The sequence below is a fragment of the Oncorhynchus kisutch genome, linkage group LG19 (assembly GCF_002021735.2).
Source record: "Oncorhynchus kisutch isolate 150728-3 linkage group LG19, Okis_V2, whole genome shotgun sequence".
Taxonomy (NCBI): Eukaryota; Metazoa; Chordata; class Actinopteri; order Salmoniformes; family Salmonidae; genus Oncorhynchus; species Oncorhynchus kisutch.
Genome location: NC_034192.2, coordinates 32,099,003 through 32,118,764, shown reverse-complemented (window position 1 = coordinate 32,118,764; position 19,762 = coordinate 32,099,003). Strand labels below are relative to the sequence as shown.

The 19,762-nt window shown below is 47.2% G+C and overlaps 1 protein-coding gene across 21 annotated transcripts in view; it reads left to right on the top strand.

Annotated features, from left to right (window-relative positions):
• Window positions 1-19,762, top strand: part of LOC109864680 (protocadherin alpha-C2) — a 202,713-nt gene that overhangs the window by 153,430 nt on the left and 29,521 nt on the right. For 20 of the 21 annotated variants that reach the window (XM_031798575.1, XM_031798568.1, XM_031798583.1 and 17 more), the window contains one exon: window positions 18,998-19,056. In XM_031798575.1, coding sequence (XP_031654435.1) covers window positions 18,998-19,056 — 59 coding nt within the window. Of the gene's footprint in view, window positions 1-11,556; window positions 14,644-18,997; window positions 19,057-19,762 lie in introns of those variants that run through there. The other variant, XM_020452547.2, reaches the window with a different exon arrangement.

Below are 19,762 nucleotides of genomic sequence, written 5' to 3'. Positions count from 1 at the left end.
GGTAATCGATCCATAACAGATTACTCTATTGAGTTTCGCACTCTTGCTGCCTCCAGTGACTGGAACGAGCCAGCTTTGCTCGCTCGTTTTCTGGAGGGTCTCCGCGCTGAGGTAAAGGATGAGATTCTCTCCCGGGAGGTTCCCTCCAGCGTGGATTCCTTGATTGAACTCGCTATTCGCATAGAGCGACGGGTTGATCTTCGTCACCGAGCTCGGGGAAAGGAGCTCGCGTTCTCCGTTGCCCCCCTCTCCGCATCACTACCATCTTCCTCCGCCGGCTCGGGTGCTGAGCCTATGCAGCTGGGGGGTATCCGCATCTCGACTAAGGAGAGAGAACGGAGAATCACCAACCGCCTCTGTCTCTATTGCGGTTCCGCTGGTCATTTTGTCACTTCATGTCCAGTAAAAGCCAGAGCTCATCAGTAAGAGGAGGGCTACTGGTGAGCGCTACTACTCTGGTCTCTCCTTCAAGATCCTGCACTACCTTGTCGGCCCATCTACGCTGGACCGGTTCGTCAGCTTCCTGCAGCGCCTTGATAGACTCTGGGGCGGAGGGCTGCTTTATGGACGAGACCTGGGCTCGGGAACATGACATTCCTCTCAGACAGTTAAAGGAGCCCACGGCCTTGTTCGCTCTGGATGGGAGTCCTCTCCCCGGGATTCAGCGTGAAACGCTACCTTTAACCCTCACTGTCTCTGGTAATCATAGCGAAACCATTTCTTTTTTAATTTTTCGTTCACCTTTTACACCTGTTGTTTTGGGTCATCCCTGGCTAGTTTGTCATAATCCTTCTATTAATTGGTCTAGTAATTCTATCCTCTCCTGGAACGTCACTTGTCATGTGAAATGTTTAATGTCTGCTATCCCTCCTGTTTCCTCTGTCTCTTCTTCACAGGAGGAGCCTGGTGATTTGACGAGGGTGCCGGAGGAATATCACGATCTGCGCACGGTGTTCAGTCTGTCCAGGGCCACCTCTCTTCCTCCGCACCGGTCGTATGATTGTAGTATTGATCTCCTTCCAGGAACCACCCCCCCCCGGGGTAGACTATACTCTCTGTCGGCTCCCGAACGTAAGGCTCTCGAAGATTATTTGTCTGTAGCTCTCGACGCCGGTACCATAGTCCCCTCCTCCTCTCCCGCCGGAGCGGGGTTTTTTTTTGTTAAGAAGAAGGACGGGTCCCTGCGCCCCTGCATAGATTATCGAGGGCTGAATGACATAACAGTTAAGAATCGTTATCCGCTTCCTCTTATGTCTTCAGCCTTCGAGATCCTGCAGGGAGCCAGGTTTTTCACTAAGTTGGACCTTCGTAACGCTTACCATCTCGTGCGCGTCAGGGAGGGGGACGAGTGGAAAACGGCGTTTAACACTCCGTTAGGGCACTTTGAATACCGGGTTCTTCCTTTCGGCCTCGCAAACGCTCCAGCTGTCTTTCAGGCATTAGTAAATGACGTCCTGAGAGACATGCTGAACATCTTTGTTTTCGTCTACCTTGACGATATCCTGATTTTTTCACCGTCACTCCAGATTCATGTTCAGCACGTTCGACGTGTCCTCCAGCGCCTTTTAGAGAATTGTCTTTATGTGAAGGCTGAGAAGTGCACTTTTCATGCCTCCTCCGTCACATTTCTCGGTTCTGTTATTTCCGCTGAAGGCATTAAGATGGATCCCGCTAAGGTCCAAGCTGTCATTGATTGGCCCGTTCCTAAGTCACGCGTCGAGCTGCAGCGCTTTCTCGGCTTCGCAAATTTCTATCGTCGTTTCATCCGTAATTTCGGTCAGGTGGCAGCTCCCCTCACAGCCCTTACTTCTGTCAAGACGTGCTTTAAGTGGTCCGATTCCGCCCAGGGAGCTTTTGATCTTCTCAAGAATCGCTTTACATCCGCACCTATCCTTGTTACACCTGACGTCTCTAGACAGTTCGTTGTCGAGGTTGACGCGTCAGAGGTGGGCGTGGGAGCCATTCTTTCTCAGCGCTCCCTCTCTGACGACAAGGTCCACCCTTGCGCGTATTTTTCTCATCGCCTGTCGCCGTCGGAACGTAACTATGATGTGGGAAACCGCGAACTGCTCGCCATCCGCTTAGCCCTAGGCGAATGGCGACAGTGGTTGGAGGGGGCGACCGTTCCTTTTGTCGTTTGGACTGACCATAGGAACCTTGAGTACATCCGTTCTGCCAAACGACTTAATGCGCGTCAGGCTCGTTGGGCGCTGTTTTTCGCTCGTTTCGAGTTCGTAATTTCTTATCGTCCGGGCTCTAAGAACACCAAGCCTGATGCTTTATCTCGTCTCTTCAGTTCTTCAGTAGTCTCCACCGACCCCGAGGGGATTCTCCCTGAGGGGCGTGTTGTCGGGTTGACTGTCTGGGGAATTGAGAGGCAGGTAAAGCAAGCACTCACTCACACTCCGTCGCCGCGCGCTTGTCCTAGGAACCTTCTTTTCGTTCCTGTTCCTACTCGTCTGGCCGTTCTTCAGTGGGCTCACTCTACCAAGTTAGCCGGCCACCCCGGCGTTCGGGGTACGCTTGCTTCCATTCGCCAGCGTTTTTGGTGGCCCACTCGGGAGCGTGACACGCGTCGTTTCGTGGCTGCTTGTTCGGTCTGCGCGCAGACTAAGTCCGGTAACTCCCCTCCTGCCGGCCGTCTCAGACCGCTTCCCATTCCCTCTCGACCGTGGTCTCACATCGCCTTAGATTTTATCACCGGACTGCCTTCGTCAGCGGGGAAGACTGTTATTCTTACGGTTGTCGATAGATTCTCTAAGGCGGCTCATTTTATTCCCCTCGCTAAGCTCCCTTCTGCTAAAGAAACGGCACAAATCATCGTCGAGAATGTTTTCAGAATTCATGGCCTTCCGTCAGACGTCGTTTCGGACAGGGGTCCGCAATTCACGTCTCAATTTTGGAGGGAGTTTTGCCGATTGATTGGAGCTTCCGTCAGTCTCTCTTCCGGCTTTCACCCTCAGTCTAACGGTCAAGCAGAACGGGCCAATCAGACTATTGGTCGCATCTTACGCAGTCTTTCTTTTCGTAACCCTGCGTCTTGGTCAGAACAGCTCCCCTGGGCAGAATACGCCCACAACTCGCTTCCTTCGTCTGCGACCGGTCTATCTCCTTTTCAGAGTAGCCTCGGGTACCAGCCTCCGCTGTTCTCGTCTCAGCTCGCCGAGTCCTGCGTCCCCTCCGCTCAGGCTTTTGTCCAACGTTGTGAGCGCACTTGGAAGAGGGTCAGGTCTGCACTTTGCCGTTATAGGGCGCAGACTGTGAGAGCCGCTAATAAGCGTAGAACTAAGAGTCCTAGATATTGTCGCGGTCAGAGAGTATGGCTCTCCACTCAAAACCTTCCCCTTAAGACAGCTTCTCGCAAGTTGACCCCGCGGTTCATTGGTCCGTTCCGTATTTCTCAGATCATTAATCCTGTCGCAGTGCGACTTCTTCTCCCGCGATATCTTCATCGCGTCCACCCGGTCTTCCATGTCTCCTGTGTTAAGCCCGTTCTTCGCGCCCCCGCTCGTCTCCCCCCCCCCCCCATCCTTGTCGAGGGCGCACCTATCTACAGGGTCCGTAAGATTTTGGACATGCGTCCTCGGGGCCGTGGTCATCAGTACCTAGTAGATTGGGAGGGGTACGGTCCTGAGGAAAGGAGTTGGGTTCCCTCTCGGGACGTGCTGGACCGTTCGCTGATCGATGATTTCCTCCGTTGCCGCCAGGTTTCCTCCTCGAGTGCGCCAGGAGGCGCTCGGTGAGTGGGGGGGTACTGTCATGTCTTGTCATATTATGTCTTGTTCCTGTTCTTTCTCTTCACTCTGTCTCCCTCTGCTGGTCGTATTAGGCTACCTTCTCTTTCTCTCCTCCTCCAGCTGTTCCTCATCTCCTCTAACTACCTCGTTCACCCTTTTCCCACCTGTTCCCTTTTTCCCTCTGATTAGGTCTCTATTTCTCTCTCTGTTCCTGCTTCTTTCCTTGTCAGATTCTCGTTTGAGTTTCTCATGCCAGAACCAAACTATCGTCTTGTTTGCTTCACCCTTGTCCCATCCTGTTGGAATCTGCCTGTTCTTCTGATGCTACGTGTGATCAGGTACCTCTGTCCGCTACGACCCGCGCCTACCCAGAGAGACCAGCAGTCTGTCGCCGCAACCCAGCTATTCTCCTCTGCTGCTAAGAAGGGGACTCTTTAGTAAATATCAGAAGGACTTTCTGTTTCATTTGTCGCCCTCTCTGAGGGTTGTCTATTTTGCCATTTTCTACATCTGAAGAGGATCTATGTCTTCCCTGTGTTTTTACATTAAAGGACTCTGTTTTTGTTAAATCGCTTTTGGGTCCTCACTCAAGAGCACAACATTTATGAGGGGATAAAAACTATTTAATCCATTTCAGAATAAGGCTGTAACGTAACACAATGTGGAATAAGTCAAGGGGTCTGAATACTTTCCGAAGGCGCTGTATATACAGTATATATCAATTGACCCGTAAAAGCAAGCAATGACATTAAGAATCACAGATAAATCTAAAATATACTTTGAAGTAAAAAGCAAAGGCCTAAACTATACATTACATAAAAATATATGCCAAATAACCAGTGGTCTTAATTAAATGACGGAAAACCATTGAATGAATAATTCTGGCACGACGGCCAGGGAAGTCTTGCAGCCTCCTCCATGCTGTTTTGAACCTTGTGACATTTCTGATTCCATTTTCCTTCCTGGCGTAACGTACTTGTCAGGTCCTTCTCAAATGCCAGCTGGACGAGCAAAGGCTTTTTGTTGATCTGATGTAACATGCTATGTCTGTGTTTACTGAATACGTTCTTTAGGGTGGAGCAGGGATTTTCGCACATTGCTGTAGATGTCCCAAATGTTAATCAGGCTGGCTCCAGGGTGACGTGCCTGTAGGAGCATTTTAAAATCCATGTTTCCGTGCCAACAGCACAGTCGACGTGGCTGACAATGGCCCGCCGTATCTTTGAAGAACACTGAGTGAGCTCCATTTGTTGTTACTGCCTGTGGTTGTGATTTCACTTTGTAAGAATGTGCGAACAAAAATACACTCTGCTTCCACTGGTTCATGTTTGGTTCGATGCAACAGCTCGTCAGTTGCTAGTGGCTGGGGTAACGGATGTGCAGGTGCTTGTTGTGATACTGAAGCTACTGGATACTAGCTAGCTTATTATTAGGTGTAGATGTCTGCATAATTTGACCCCGCCCTGGGTGGGATCCAATGAGCTTCCTAAACAAGGTAATGAAGGTGTTACCTTATGACATTGCATGACTAGGTTCCCAATCAGAATGCATTTTGGATTTGAACTGCTTAATATTAGATTATTACACCCCCCCCCCCTTTCTCCCCCTTCCTCAGATCACAAGAGCACACCTGTCATATCAGCCTGGTGTCATAGACTAGACGTAACATAGTAAATGTAAATCCGCGGACATCAAATTAAAGGGGGAAAGGGGAAAAGCGGATACCTAGTCAGTTGTACAACTGAATGCCTTCAACTGAAATGTGTTTTCCGCATTTAACCCAACCCCTCTGAATCAAATTAGTATGATATGTTGTGTTTGGTATGGTTACATAAGACAGACGGTTATGTCTCGCAAGCCAAAGGTTGGGAGTTCGAATCTGATCACGGAAACTATAACATTTTCACTAATTAGCAACTTTTCAACCACTTAGTAATTTTTAGCTACTTTGCAACTACTTAGAATGTTAGCTAACCATTCCCTTAACCCTAACCCTAACCATTACCTTTAACCTAACTCCTAAACGTATCCCTAACCCCTAGCCTAGCTAACATTAGCCACCTAGCTAGTCATATGTTTTCCAAATTTGCAACATACTGAAGTTTTTGCAAATCCGTATCATATTGTACGTTTTGCAAATTCAAAACATATAATATGAATTGTAGGTTGTAACATATCATAGGCCTTGAGGCCGATATGTAAAGCTTAATAAAGGGCAGTGATTATAGCAGAGCAGTGTGCGGTTTCTTCTTTGTTTCTCATCGTAACATATCATATGAAATAGGTGATGGACAGCCACATATGAATACATGCCATACAAAACGTAGCATATTGTACTAAATGGAGTGTCTCGGATTTACATACAGAATAAGATGAAATGCTCTGAGACCAGGTTGAGGATTTGCCACCCAGTGGAGCCTCCCCTTCGTTTAGGTCGCAATGGGGTGTATGTCCCACTGGTGCTTTGAATGGCACTGCACTCACTGTATGGCTCAGTCAATTTGACTGTTATAAAAGCCGATTGTCTAGCAAACTGGTGCCTGTCTGAGTGTTATCCAACTTTTGAGAGCTCTTCAAGAGGTGAAAGGATCGAAGATGAGACGAGAGCCGGGATTCAATTCATTATGAACCGCTGTGTGCCTTTGGTATATAAAATAAATTAGGCAATGTCGAGAGATCCTCCCCCTCACTTTGTCGTACTGATTGCGTTAGGAGTAAGAGGCCCCTCTTAATTGAATTGAATCTGATTTTAAATTGGATTCTAATAGGGGTACATGGGTTCAGACTGTACTAATTAGGAGGAAAGTCTGAGCGGGAAGATGTGGGCATTTTACTCCACTACCAAACCACCTGCGGTCAGACTTGCGCAGTGAGCCACCTCGGGCCCATGGCCAGATGTTTGAGGTGTTTGAGATATTGAGTCGAATTTAAATGAGGAACCAGCTTAACCCTAACGCAACCGTAGATGTCGGCCTACCAATGTCACGATCGTCTATAAACTTGAGGTCCACTTTTAAAGAAAGTGTCGCCAGGAACCACGGCAGTGTGTGTATATTCATGCCTGCCAGGCTATTACATGACTATTGCTTGTTGTAAACTGCCCCCAAAGCTATCTCTAAAACTGACAGGGGTTAGTCTATTTGTGTGTGAAATCGTTCCCAGCATGGATAGAATAGGGTTTTGTGAAAAACAGCTAAATTATTTAGGTCTTTTACGTCAGGTGGAAGATTAAATGAGTTTATTTGTAATAGAATATATCTTAGCTAGGTGTTTGGGGAAAGTGAGACTGTCGAAAGGAAATGCAGAGTAACTAGTCAAGTGATGGAAAATCGTCTAAATTCTTCATCCACAAGCTTTCCACATCTGCAATTTGCACGCGCTCTATACTATTTCAGCAATTTGGGTCTGACAGGAGAGGACATGTTAGCTTGTTTTGACAGATTGGCGGAGAGGCAAGTCTCGAGCATCTTGATGATGACCTGGTTCGTTTCGCCCGCTCACCCGAAGTGAACATGCTTCATATGACGACATAGTGGGGGCTGGGGGGATCCTGTGTACTGCGAGCAATATGATGTGTAACTGGAGCGGCAGCCAAGTACCCCTGTAATTTTAATATACTGTATGATCAGCCCAGCTGTCACTCTCCGGGCAATAAGTGAGAGGAGATCGCGAGCAGCCAATGACGTCTGAATTGTCTTTCAGCTCTAGGGCTCGTGGGCTCGAGAACGATAGCGAAAAGGCATTGAGTAAAATCCTATAACGCATTCTTAGTTAGGATACATTTTTTATTTATTTAGTTCTGTGTTGTTTTGCTCGTTCTATTGTCTCTGCACTCTTAGAATAAAAGGTTCCTCATAGAACCAAAAAGGGTTCAATATATGGAACCCCTAAAAGTTATATATAGAACCCTTTTGAAAAAAGGGGCGGCAGTGTAGCCTAGTGGTTAGATCATTGGACTAGTAACCGAAAGGTTGCAAGTTCAAATCCCCGAGCTGACAAGGTACAAATCTGTCTTTCTGACCTTGAACAGGCAGTTAACCCACTGTTCCTAGGCCGTCATTGAAAATGAGAATTTGTTCTTAACTGACTTGCATGGTAAAAAAAATAAAACATGTTTAAACTTTATTTATCTTGCCTATAGTTTATTATACGACTCTGGCTTCATATATTTGAATTAAATCATCAACTTTTCTTACCTTAATTCATTGAAAATTGGTAACGTTAGGTTCAAACACCGTCCTCAAGCGTCATCATGCAGGAATGTCAAATGTTGAATTGACCAGAAGGTTCTATATTTAAAAAACGTATTTTTTTTTTTACCTACGAGTGCATGCTTTTATTAAGCACATTATTTCCTGTTGTTTCTAGCTAACATTTAGTTTGCAACAGCACAGGTATGTTTGCCACTCAGACCTCAGCAACAATCTTGCGAAACAGGAATTTGATCTTTCCGCTGCCATAGAGAGGTAAGGATGTCGGACGTCAACTAGACATTTTTCTGACCAGGCGAAATCATGCAGCAGCATCATTAATATGGATATAAAAGTCAATGCAAAACAGCTGAAACAAATGAAAAGGGAAAACCTGTCAGTTCAGAGATTGATGTGACTGGGTTATCTTGTGTTAGCTGTTGTTTTCTAAAATCCCCATTATACTTTGGGGTACGGATATAACCCTCAAGGTTCATTGCCTTCACTGGGTATACAGTGCATTCATAAAGTATTCAGACCCCTTGATTTTTTTCTACATTTAGTTAAGTTACAGTCTTATTCTAAAATTGATTATATTGTTATTTTCCCTCATCAATCTACACACAATACCCCATAATGACAACACAAAAACAAGAATTATCACATTTACATACGTATTCAGAGCCTTTACTCAGTACTTTGTTGAAACACCTTTGGCAACAATTACAGCCTCGAGTCTTCTTGGGTATGACACTACAAGCTTGGCACACCTATATTTGGGGAGTTTCTCCTATTCTTCTCTGCAGATCCTCTCAAGCTCTGTAGGGTTGTATGGTGTGCCTTCACTCCAGTCTGAGGTCCTGGGTGCTCTGGAGCAGGTTTTCATCAAGGATCTCTCTGTACTTTGCTCCGTTCATCTTTGCCTTGATCCTGACTAGTCTCCCAGTCCCTGCCGCTGAAAAACACCCCCACAGCATGATGCTGCCTCCACCATGCTTCACAGTAGGGATGGTGCCAGGTTTCCTCCAGATGTGACACCAAGAGTTCAATCTTGGTGTCATCAGACCAGAGATTCTTGTTTCTCATTGTCTGATGGTCTTTAGTTGCCTTTTGGCAAATTCCAAGCGTACTGCCATGTGCCTTTTACTGAGGAATGGCTTCCATCTGGCCACTCTACCATAAATGCCTGATTGGGGAGTGCTGCAGAGATGGTTGTCCTTCTGGAAGATTCTCCCATCTCTGGAACTTTGTCAGAGTTACCATCGGGTTCTTGGTCACCTCCCTGACCAAGGCCCTTGTCCCTCAATTGCTCTCTTAGGAAGATTCTTGGTGGTTACAAACTTCTTCCATTTAAGAATGATGGAGGCCACTGTGTTCTTGGGGATGTTCAATGCTGCAGAATTTTTAGATCTGTGCCTCGACACAATCCTGTGTCGGAGCTCTACGTACAATTCCTTCGACCTCATGGCTTGGTTTTTGCTCTGACATGAACTGTCAACTGTGGAACCTTATATAAACAGGTGTGTGCCTTTACAAATCCTGTCCAATCAATTGAATTGACCACAGGTGAACTACAATCAAGTTGTAGAAACATCTCAAGGATGATCCATGGAAACAGGATGCACCTGACCTCAATATGGATTCTCATAGCAAAGGGTTTGAATACTTGTGTAAATCAGGTATCTGTTTTTCTCTTTTGAATACATTTGCTATGAAACTCTAAAAACCTGTTTTGCGTTTTGTCAAAATTGTTTATTAAATCCATTTTAGAATAAGGATATAACGTAACAAATTGAGTAAAAATCCAAGGGGCCTGAATACTTTCCGAATGCACTGAATGCAATAGATGATCAAATGTATGTGGACACCTGCTCATCAAACATCTCAATGCAAAATCAGGGGCATTAATAGGGCGTTGCTCCCCCCTTTGCTGCTATAACATCCTCCACTCTTCTGGGAAAGCTTTTCACCAGATGTTAGAACATTGCTGCGGGGACTTTCTTCCATTCAGCCACAAGAGCATTAGTGAGGTCGGGAAATGATGTTGGGCGATTAGACGTTCCAATTCATCCCAAAGGTGTTTAATGGGGTTGAGGTCAGGGCTCCGTGCAGGCCAGGCAAATTCTTTGGCACCAATCTCGACAAACCATTTCTATATGGACCTCGCTTTGTGCGCTGGGCCATTGTCATGCTAAAACAGGAAAGGCTTTCCCCAAACTGCTGCCACAAACTTGGAAGCACAACATCGTCTCGAATGTCATTGTATGCTGTAGTTTTAAGATTTCCCTTCACTGGAACTAAGAGGCCTGGCCCAAATCATGAAAAACAGCCCCAGACCATTATTCCTCCTCCACCAAACTTTACAGTTGGCACTATGCATTGGGGCAGGTAGCGTTCTCCTGGCATCCGCCAAACCCAGATTCGTCCGTCAGACTGCCAGATGGTGATGTGTGATTCATCACTCCAACGCGTTTCCACTGCTCCAGAGTCCAATGGTGGCGAGCTTCACACCACTCCACACATCGCTTGGCATGGTGATCTTAGGCTTGTGTGCGTTGCTCAGCCATGGAAATCCATTTCATGGATCTCCCGACAAACAGTTCTTGTGCTAATGTTGCTTCCAGAGGCAGTTTGAAATTCGGTGGTAAGTGATGCAACTGAGGACAGATGATGTTTACGCGCCATGCGTTTCAGCACTCAACGGTCCCGTTCTGTGAGCTTGTGTGACCTACCACTTTGCGGCTGAGCTGTTGTTGCTCCTGGATGTTTCCACTTCACAATAACAGCACCTACAGTTGACCAGGGCAGCTCTAGCAGGGCAGAAATTTGACAAACTGACTTGTTGTAACGGTGGCATCCTAAGACTGTGCCATGTTGAAAGTCACTGAGCTCTTCAGTAAGGCCATTCTACTGCCAATGTTTGTCTATGGAGATTGCATTTTTTTTTTACACCTGTCAGCAACGTGTGTGGCTAAAATTGCCGAATCCACTAATTTGAAGGGTTGTCCACATACTTTTATAAATGCATTGTATGTTGCACCTTTTTTTAGGAATCTGAAATGTTCTTTAATCTCATCCAGGGAACCGAAACGGTATAGGTAGCCTATGTAGAACCAAAAATAACAAGTTTTTTTTTTCCTGAGAGTGTGTGTTGATAACTTCATCTTTTAATGCTCAGCCCTAACTCGATTTGCACTGCCCTGTTGAATCCATCGACGCATTTCAAGGACAGATCCCCTCTTTACTGGGAGGATGTAGCGTAAATGTTTCCAAAGCTGCTGTGCTTATACTTAAAGTTAAACGATACATTGGATGATGATAATTGCTGAACAAATACAATGAAAAAGTTATCTATTTATATATTTAATTAAGGGGTTTATTAACCCTATTTCCGTAGCTTATTTTATTCGATTAAATATCCGTTACTCGTTTTATTTCTATTTCTTCGATTTTTCTTCGAGCTTTGGCGTAATTGCTCGTTTGGATCAATGAAGAGAGAGAGGTAATCGCTTGGGCGTACTGAGAAAACAGATCGTCAATGTATCCCAGCACACAATGAAAAGGGCGGTGGCACTCGCTCGCTCTCACTCGGATAAAAAAACTACTAGTCTGCTCAAATACATTCTCTTAAGAAATGTCAAAAACGATCGACTGTTGAAAATACTGATATAAATTCATATTCGTATTCCCGAGGTGTGAATGGCATTTTTTATTTTTATTTGACGCTGTTTTCAATCGGAGGTGAAATGCAGCCAGCACCGTTTGAGAGCAAGGCTCCCCCCTCCCCCGCTGCCCACAGACACCATCGCACAGAGAGAGGGAGGGGGAAGGAGAGAGAGGAGAGATAGAGAGAGGGAGAAAGCGATAGGCAGCACCCGTGAGAGGGAAACAAGAGTCAGCCGCGCCGAGGAGAGAGAAAGAGAGAAAAAAAGCAGTAACCAAACAGACAAAGGAAAACATGGATGTAACGGAAAAACGTCCTTTTAAACAAGCATATGTACAGGAGAGGATGCTTTGGTCGTCCTGCACATAGTAGGGGGTAACGCACGGACTCTTCCCCAGTTTTTAATGTGGCGGGTGGGGACGCACGGCAAGCTAAAAAGGCGGAAAGCTTTCTCTAATCCGTCTGCGGATCCTGCCTGCTTGCGATGGCTGTGGCGGCGCGATGCTGTTGCAGCATAACGCAGAATGTGCCTTTTACTTTTTATTTGGTAATTTTTCTACTCAGTGGCCTTACAAATGCACAAATACGATACACCATTCCGGAGGAGCTGGAGAATGGGGCTGTGGTCGGCGACATTGTTCGAGATTTGGGTCTGGACCTGCGAAAGCTCTCTTCCCGACGCATCCGAATCACCTCGGACAGCGCAAGGAGATATTTCAACATAAATCATAAAAACGGCAAGCTGTCGGTGAGTGACCGCATCGACCGAGAGACGCTGTGTGAATTCAGCGGCACATGTTCCCTCAACCTAGAGGTGGTGGTTGAGAACCCGCTCGAGGTGCACAACGTGGAGGTGGAGATTCTGGATGCGAATGACAACTCGCCACAGTTCCCCCGGGACGAGTACCAGCTGGAGATCTCGGAGTCCGCTATAACGGGGTCCCGGTTCCCCATCGAAGGCGCGCAGGATGCAGATGATGGCTCAAATTCGGTTCGGCTCTATCGGCTCAGCAACAACGAGCACCTCGCGCTGGACTCCAACAAGCCCGTGGCAAACAGCAAGCAAATCGAGCTCGTGCTCAAAAAGCCATTTGACCGCGAGCATACACCGTCTCATCAGTTCATACTGACTGCTGTCGACGGAGGCACCCCTGCGCGCACGGGCACAGCCAAAATCAACGTTCATGTCCTAGATTCCAACGACAATGTGCCCGCGTTCGACAACTCCGTGTACAAAGTGAAACTGTTAGAGAACTCGCCCAAGGGCGCTCTGGTGATAAAGTTAAACGCCACAGACCCGGATGAAGGCACAAACGGGGAGGTGTTTTACTCTTTCAGCAGTTACACCCCAGAGAGGGTGAGACAAATGTTCTCCATGGATACAGATACAGGAGAGATCCGAGTGAAGAACAACATAGACTATGAGGAGACTAACTCCTATGAGATGTACATACAAGCTATGGACAGGGGCCCTTCTGCAGTGGCCGTCCACTGTAAAGTGGTTGTAGAGGTTTTGGATGTGAATGACAATATCCCAGAGATCGTGCTGTCCTCTCTGTCCAGCCCAGTCCGTGAGGACGCTCGGGCAGACACGGTGGTGGCCTTGATCAGCGTTAATGACCGGGACTCCGCACAGAACAAACAGGTGACCCTGGAGATCCAACCTGGCCTCCCCTTTAAGATCAAGTCCTTCCGGAACCACTACACCTTGGTCACCTCCGCCTTCCTAGACCGGGAAACCATCTCCACCTACAATGTCACGGTAACCGCCATTGACGGAGGGACCCCGGCCCTCTCCTCACACATGACCATTAAAGTTGACGTGGCGGATGTCAATGACAACCCTCCTCGCTTCGAACAGACGTCCTACACGGTGTACATGACAGAGAACAACGCGCCCGGGGCCTCAATGTGCGTGGTGAAGGCTCTGGACGCTGACACCGGGGAAAACGCTCGCATCACCTACACCGTCCTCAATGACAACAACCACGGCATCCCCGTGGCGAGCTACGTCAGCATCAAACCCGACACGGGCGAGGCCTATGCCCTGCGAGCTTTCGACTTTGAGAAGCTCAGAGAGTTCCACTTCCAGGTGAAAGCCCAGGATGGTGGCGTGCCACCCCTCAGCCGCGTGGCAACCGTCTATGTTTACATCATGGACCAGAACGACCACTCCCCCAGGATAGTCCATCCTCCAGCCAATGGGACGCGGACCACTGAGACGCTGATGAAGAATGCGGAAGCGGGGGCTCTGGTGACCAAGGTGGTGGCGTGGGACGGGGACGCTGGTCAGAACGCCTGGCTGGTGTACGCCCTGGAGCAGACCACCTCCGAGCTGGACCTGTTTAAAGTCCACGAGCACACGGGGGAGATCCGCACCACGCGGCGCGTCAGCGAGGACAACTCCACCTCCTTCCTGCTCACCGTGCTGGTCCGTGACCATGGCCTCCCGCCGCTCTCCTCCACCGCCACCATCAACGTGCACGTCATGGAGCTGCCGCCCAAGCTGACCCCCGACCCCAAACGTATCATCAGGCCTCACAGCCCACTACTGTTCTCCAACGTGACCCTCTACCTGATCGTGGCCCTGAGCGCCACCACCTTTGTGTTCCTGGTCACCATTGTGGTGCTGGCCATCGTCCGCTGCCACGCCTACTGCACCCAGCCCGGTTCCTGCTCCCCATGCTGTGTGTCCCAGAAGAGAGTCCCCGAGGGGGGCACCTCGGCCGGCGGGGGTGGAGGGTCATTGGGTCGAGGGGGTGGGGGAGGTGGAGGAGGGGGTCAGGGTCAACCCAACAATAACGTTGCTCTGCGGAGAGACCTGAAAGTGGAGCCTCACTACATCGAGGTGCGGGGGAACGGCTCCATGACCAAAACGTACTGCTATAAGACATGTATGACGGCCACGTCGGGGAGCGACACCTTCATGTTCTATAACACGGGCCGGCCCCACAGCGGCACCTGGGGCTCCGGGGGATACGTCACCAGCCAGAGTGGACAGAGCCAGATGTTTGTGCGCAGGCTCAGCATGCCAGACGCAACTGCGATACAGGTGTGTGTGTGTGTCCCGTCATCTGATCCCAACAATTACATCCCAACTGTCTGGAAAGCCGTCTCATGCGTTGTTTTTTTGGGGAGATGTATTATTTGGGTTTTCCCCTCGGCAGTGTTTTGTGGAACAGTGTTTGGCATTTACAATTTTCATGCAGGGAGGGGTGTAGAGGAGTTGTCATCTTTTTTGTTGTTGTGTTTATGCAAAAGTAAACTCTTAATATGCTCTTTTTTAATATATATTTTTTGCAGATATGGTCAAGTTTGAAATCACCTAAATCATTTATACGCTATTGTGTCACAGGCCTTGAGAATCGAACACCTGAAAATAGCAGTGCCCCTCCCATTTCTTTTTTTTATCCTTTGTTTATTTTTGTCAAAAGGTTACCTGGGTTACCTGAACTGATTGCATTGTGTTGCAGTAGTAAAGGTGTTTTTGCTGTGTAATGCTCCGTTGTGAGCTCTGTCTGTACATTACGTACATGCATGCAGTGTCGGAAAATATGTTCTCTAATTTCTCGAGCGTTTTGTGAACGTGTTTAGAATTTAGCTGTGCGGGGTGCAGGCAAGCTCAGAGGTTCTTTGTGGGAGCTGTGTGCTTGTGTGCATGTTTGTGTTGGCGGGTGGATACACTCTTGTCTCCGTGTTGTGTGTGTGTGTGTGTGTGTGTGTGGTGCTCGGAGCCTCTTTAGAGAGCCTGAATCATCAGAAACAAACGGCAGCTATCAGATGTTTATGCGCCTCGCTCATCCGTGGTCGTTTAGGGAGCTGTTACAGAAATACTAGTATTCAGGGAAAACATCTCACTCCACCTTCTTCTCTCTGTTGTGTGCTGTACTGCTACAACCTGTGGCAGTAGTACGACACTCAAGAGACACCTGCAACATATCATGGCTATTTGCGATGATACTGTTTTGGAAATGATATGGGTTCGATGGTTTTCGAAACAGACAGTGGGATTGCTTTGATCGCTTTATTCTAGAACATGCCTGTACAGTTGAATAGACTTTTGTAAACTTGATTGTAATGCTAGGTTTAGTGTGTAAAGGGTCATTGTGATTGACTGGGTGAGGTTGCACTAGGTCAATCTGATTGGTCCTCTGGTTCTGGTTCAATGGGCAAAGACTAGTCTGGTGTGGTCTCTCTGAACAGAGAGATAGTCTGGGCATTAGTGTTGCTCTCTCCAATGTAAATAGTCATGGGTCTTACTCCATTACAATCCCCACGGGTCAGTCACGCTCAGGGCAAATGAGTTTGGTTTAGTGGGTTAGCAATGGCATTTGAGGGAGGTAGACAGACTCTGCTCTGGATTAATGTTCCCATCTTTAGGTCACTGAGTTTTCTCATTCATTTGGTATTGTTTGAGAAGCAGGGAAAAACAGAATCAAACTATTCGTAGCTATGTGTCCGGTGGCTTTACATCATTAATGGAGTGGTTCATTCCACGTGTGAAGTGGAATCTGGTGACTGTTGCCATAGGAAACTGTTCTGACTGCATGGTTGTCGTAGAACAACACAGTTGAGAAAATGACAATTATGACAAAAGAAATATGTACATTGTCGACAGGGCTCATTTAAAATTAAGATAACATTTAAGCCTTCAAAGAGATGGATTGGGATCTTAAGCACTTTAATACACATGTGTGGCTTAATTTACGAATTGGAATTTGTGACGTATCATACGAATCGCAAGAATTTAAGCATTGTTATTTCGCAAAACAAATTCAGGACGTAGCATATACAAAATGGAATACGTTTTGCACAATTGCGAAACATTTTCGGGGATCGTTTTTTTTTGCTCATGAGCTCTATTTTCAAAACTACTGGCTGAAATTATACACAATAAAAATGAATGAAGAAGAAATGAGGTAGGGGGAGTAAAAGGGGATGAAAAGGGTGAAATAAAACAATGTTCAGGTAATTGCTCCTCTCTCCCTGGTGGTTTCCCTCATTAAATGCCAGTCATGTTTGCTCCAGCTTTGTAATTAACTGTCGGCGACGTGTTTCCCGACACCACGGTGGGATTGATCGGGTTCCATGAGGACGGGGAAAGCAAGGTGATTGGACCAAGGCGTTCCATGGTGGAGGTGCGAGCGCTGTATCCATGCGAGGGGTGTCCACTCAGAGGCAGAGAGAGAAAGAAAGAAAAAAAACAGGGCCTTATTAAGTCCCTGATTTGTGTTCACGCAGCGAGGCAGGGAGGAAGGGAGTGCCCAGGAAACCCATAGGGATAAAAACATTCTGTCTTGATTTCTCTCTCTCTCTCTCAGATACAGAAACCAAATTCACAATATCAACTCTCCGCCATCGCGCTACGTCCTGTGTGTATTGCTGATAGACTCAGAGCCTGTCTGTGTGTAGGGCTGCATCAGACTGCAGACGTGTTTTAGGGTCCAGATGCTCCTCTCTAACCTACGGTGTTAGTGGGAGTCTGTTCTAATGTACACACACACACACCGTAAGGACGGCCAGACCACTCCCCCAAACAGTTACTGCAGGGCAACTGCTTAGTGATGCCGTTTTTATTTCTATGGAAACTACCCTATTTTTTGGGATGAAGTCTGTCTCTCTTGTTTATGAGAGTTACAGTGTGGAGTGTTAAGTCTCTCTTGTTTATGAGAGTTACAGTGTGGAGTGTTAAGTCTCTCTTGTTTATGAGAGTTGGAGTGTGGAGTGTTAAGTCTCTTGTTTATGAGAGTTGGAGTGTGGAGTGTTTAAGGCTTTGGAGTGTTAAAATGTGTAGGCTGTTCAGGTGTGAAGCCTATTTCCATCCTTGGTTACGCCAACAAAGTCTATTTTAGCTTTAGAGTTTGTCACTGCTCCGTAAGGTGTACTTCTTTATGGATTTGACGCAACTTCAACACAAATTTCTATACTGTGTCCCTGCTGCAGTGCTGATGAGTGTGTCCGTGTGTTGCTGTGGCGCGTTGAGCCGTCTGTTTCCCTGTGGATGTAGATGATGGGATGTCTGACTCCTGGAGGAACACCAGGTTTTTCCTCATTTGGGCCACATATTGGATTTCAGGGTGATGAATGTGCTGTGTGGAGAGACTACGGTCGATTCCCCCCCCCCCCCCCCCCCCCCCCATCTCCAGGAAGTTAACATCTGTCCTGTGGACAGCACAGGAAATGGGTCACCACTGGGAAGAAGGTAGAGCTTGTTCCTACTAGATCAGATGTGTTTTTTGTTGTTGTTGCCCCGTAATGGTTAAGGTTAGGAATGGGTAATCTGATCCCAGGCCCATACTGTGATCGTCTCTATTTCAGAACATTACAACATTACATATCATATGGTTTCAAATACATTTCCATTAACCTTTTACAGTAAGACTTGTGTTTTTTTAAAGCATGTTATCACCTTGGATACATCCCCAAGTGTTGGCTGGTATTCAGAGTTCACCTGATGATGTCACTAGAGACAGAGCCTCCAGACAGAGGTTATGGCCGTTTCACACGCCTCTCTCACGGCTCTGTTGTGATGGGGATGTCACATTTATTCTCTGTCCAGGTGCAGGCCTGAGGGGGTAAAGCTGATATCGCCTCCCCCTCACCTCACCTCTCCTCCTCCACCTGTGACCTGAAACAGAAGGAGACGAGGAGAGATGGGGTGGGGGGATCCATGTGGTTACCATGGTGAGGCCTGTCGGACCAGCTCAGGCTGATACTGTGACAGTGACACACAAGGTTTTGATCAGAGGGGGAAAAGAGAATAAAATGAAAGAGACGGAGCGACAGCTGGATATAAAATGGAGGATATAGAGATAGGAGAGCACTGAGATGAATGAGGGCGATCCTTAAACCATGCCTAATACATCAAATACAAATACATCAAATATTAAAATAGTAAGAAGGACATTCCGAGCAAAAGAGTGATAGAAAGCGAGGGAGAAAGAGGAAGGGTGGAGAGGTGGACAGCTCTGATGGAGCCCTTAGACAAAAACAGTGATGTGAGAATTCCATTGGGTCGCCATTGTAATGGAGCGTATCCCCTGAAGCTGAGTTGTTTGACCCAGGAAGGGGGTGGCCTGAGGGACTGTGGCAGAGAGGCAGGGTCAGGGGTCCGGTCTGGTCTGGTCTGGGCACTGAACAGGCATATCTCTCAAAGTCGTCACTCTCACAGAGGACAGGGAAGAGGGGAAGAGGGGAAGAGGGAGGGGAGCAGGGGAGGTCCAGCGTAACTCGTCACTCATTTCTTTCCACAGGCAGAGGCAAGCTGTTGCCTTCATGATGAGTGTTTGTGCATCTACTTCTAGTTCACGCCATGACTTATTCATGAGAAGATATTGGGTTTTGCCTGTGTGATCTCTTTCAGTACCTAAGACTCCAATCCATTTCTCTCTCTGTCTCTTTTGCAGCCCAAGGTGCCCAATTCTGACTGGCGTTACTCTGCTTCACTTAGGGCTGGGATGCAGAGGTAAGCACAAATAACCTTTTACCATACCTCAAAAGGTGTCCACTGTCCATTAGAATGTTACTCCAAGATTCATAATTCACCAGCATTCCATTCCTTTTAAACCCTCATAAATCCTATGTTACTTTACCCATTGCCCTCCACTATACGTACTACTCACATTGCTGCTTGTTTAATTCAAATGGATGCCAAACCCTATAGCGCAACAGAAGAATTTCCTTCGGAGTCAGCCACACTCCAAAAAAAAAACAAGTTCCGCAGGCTCTAGTTTTGTCTAATCTTGATTGTTGTCCAGTCGTGTGGTCCAGTGCTACAAGGAAAGACCTAGTTAAGCTGCAGCCGGCCCAGAACAGAGCGACACGTTTGGCTCTTAATTGTAATCAGAGGGCTGATATAAATAGCTAGGAGTCGAGGAGAGACTGACTGTCACTTCTTCTTTTTATAAGAAACAATAATGTGTTGAAAATCCCAAATTGTTTGCATAGTCAATTTACACACAGATCAGACACACACTTATCCCACCAGACATGCCACCAGGGGTCTTTTCACAGTCCCCAAAACCAGAACAAATTCAAGAAAACATACAGTATTATATAGAGCCCTTATTGCATGGAACTTCCTTCCATCTCATATTGCTAAAATAAACAGCAAACCTGGTTTCAAAACAAAGATAAAACAACGCCTCGCAGCACAAAGCCTCTCCCCTATT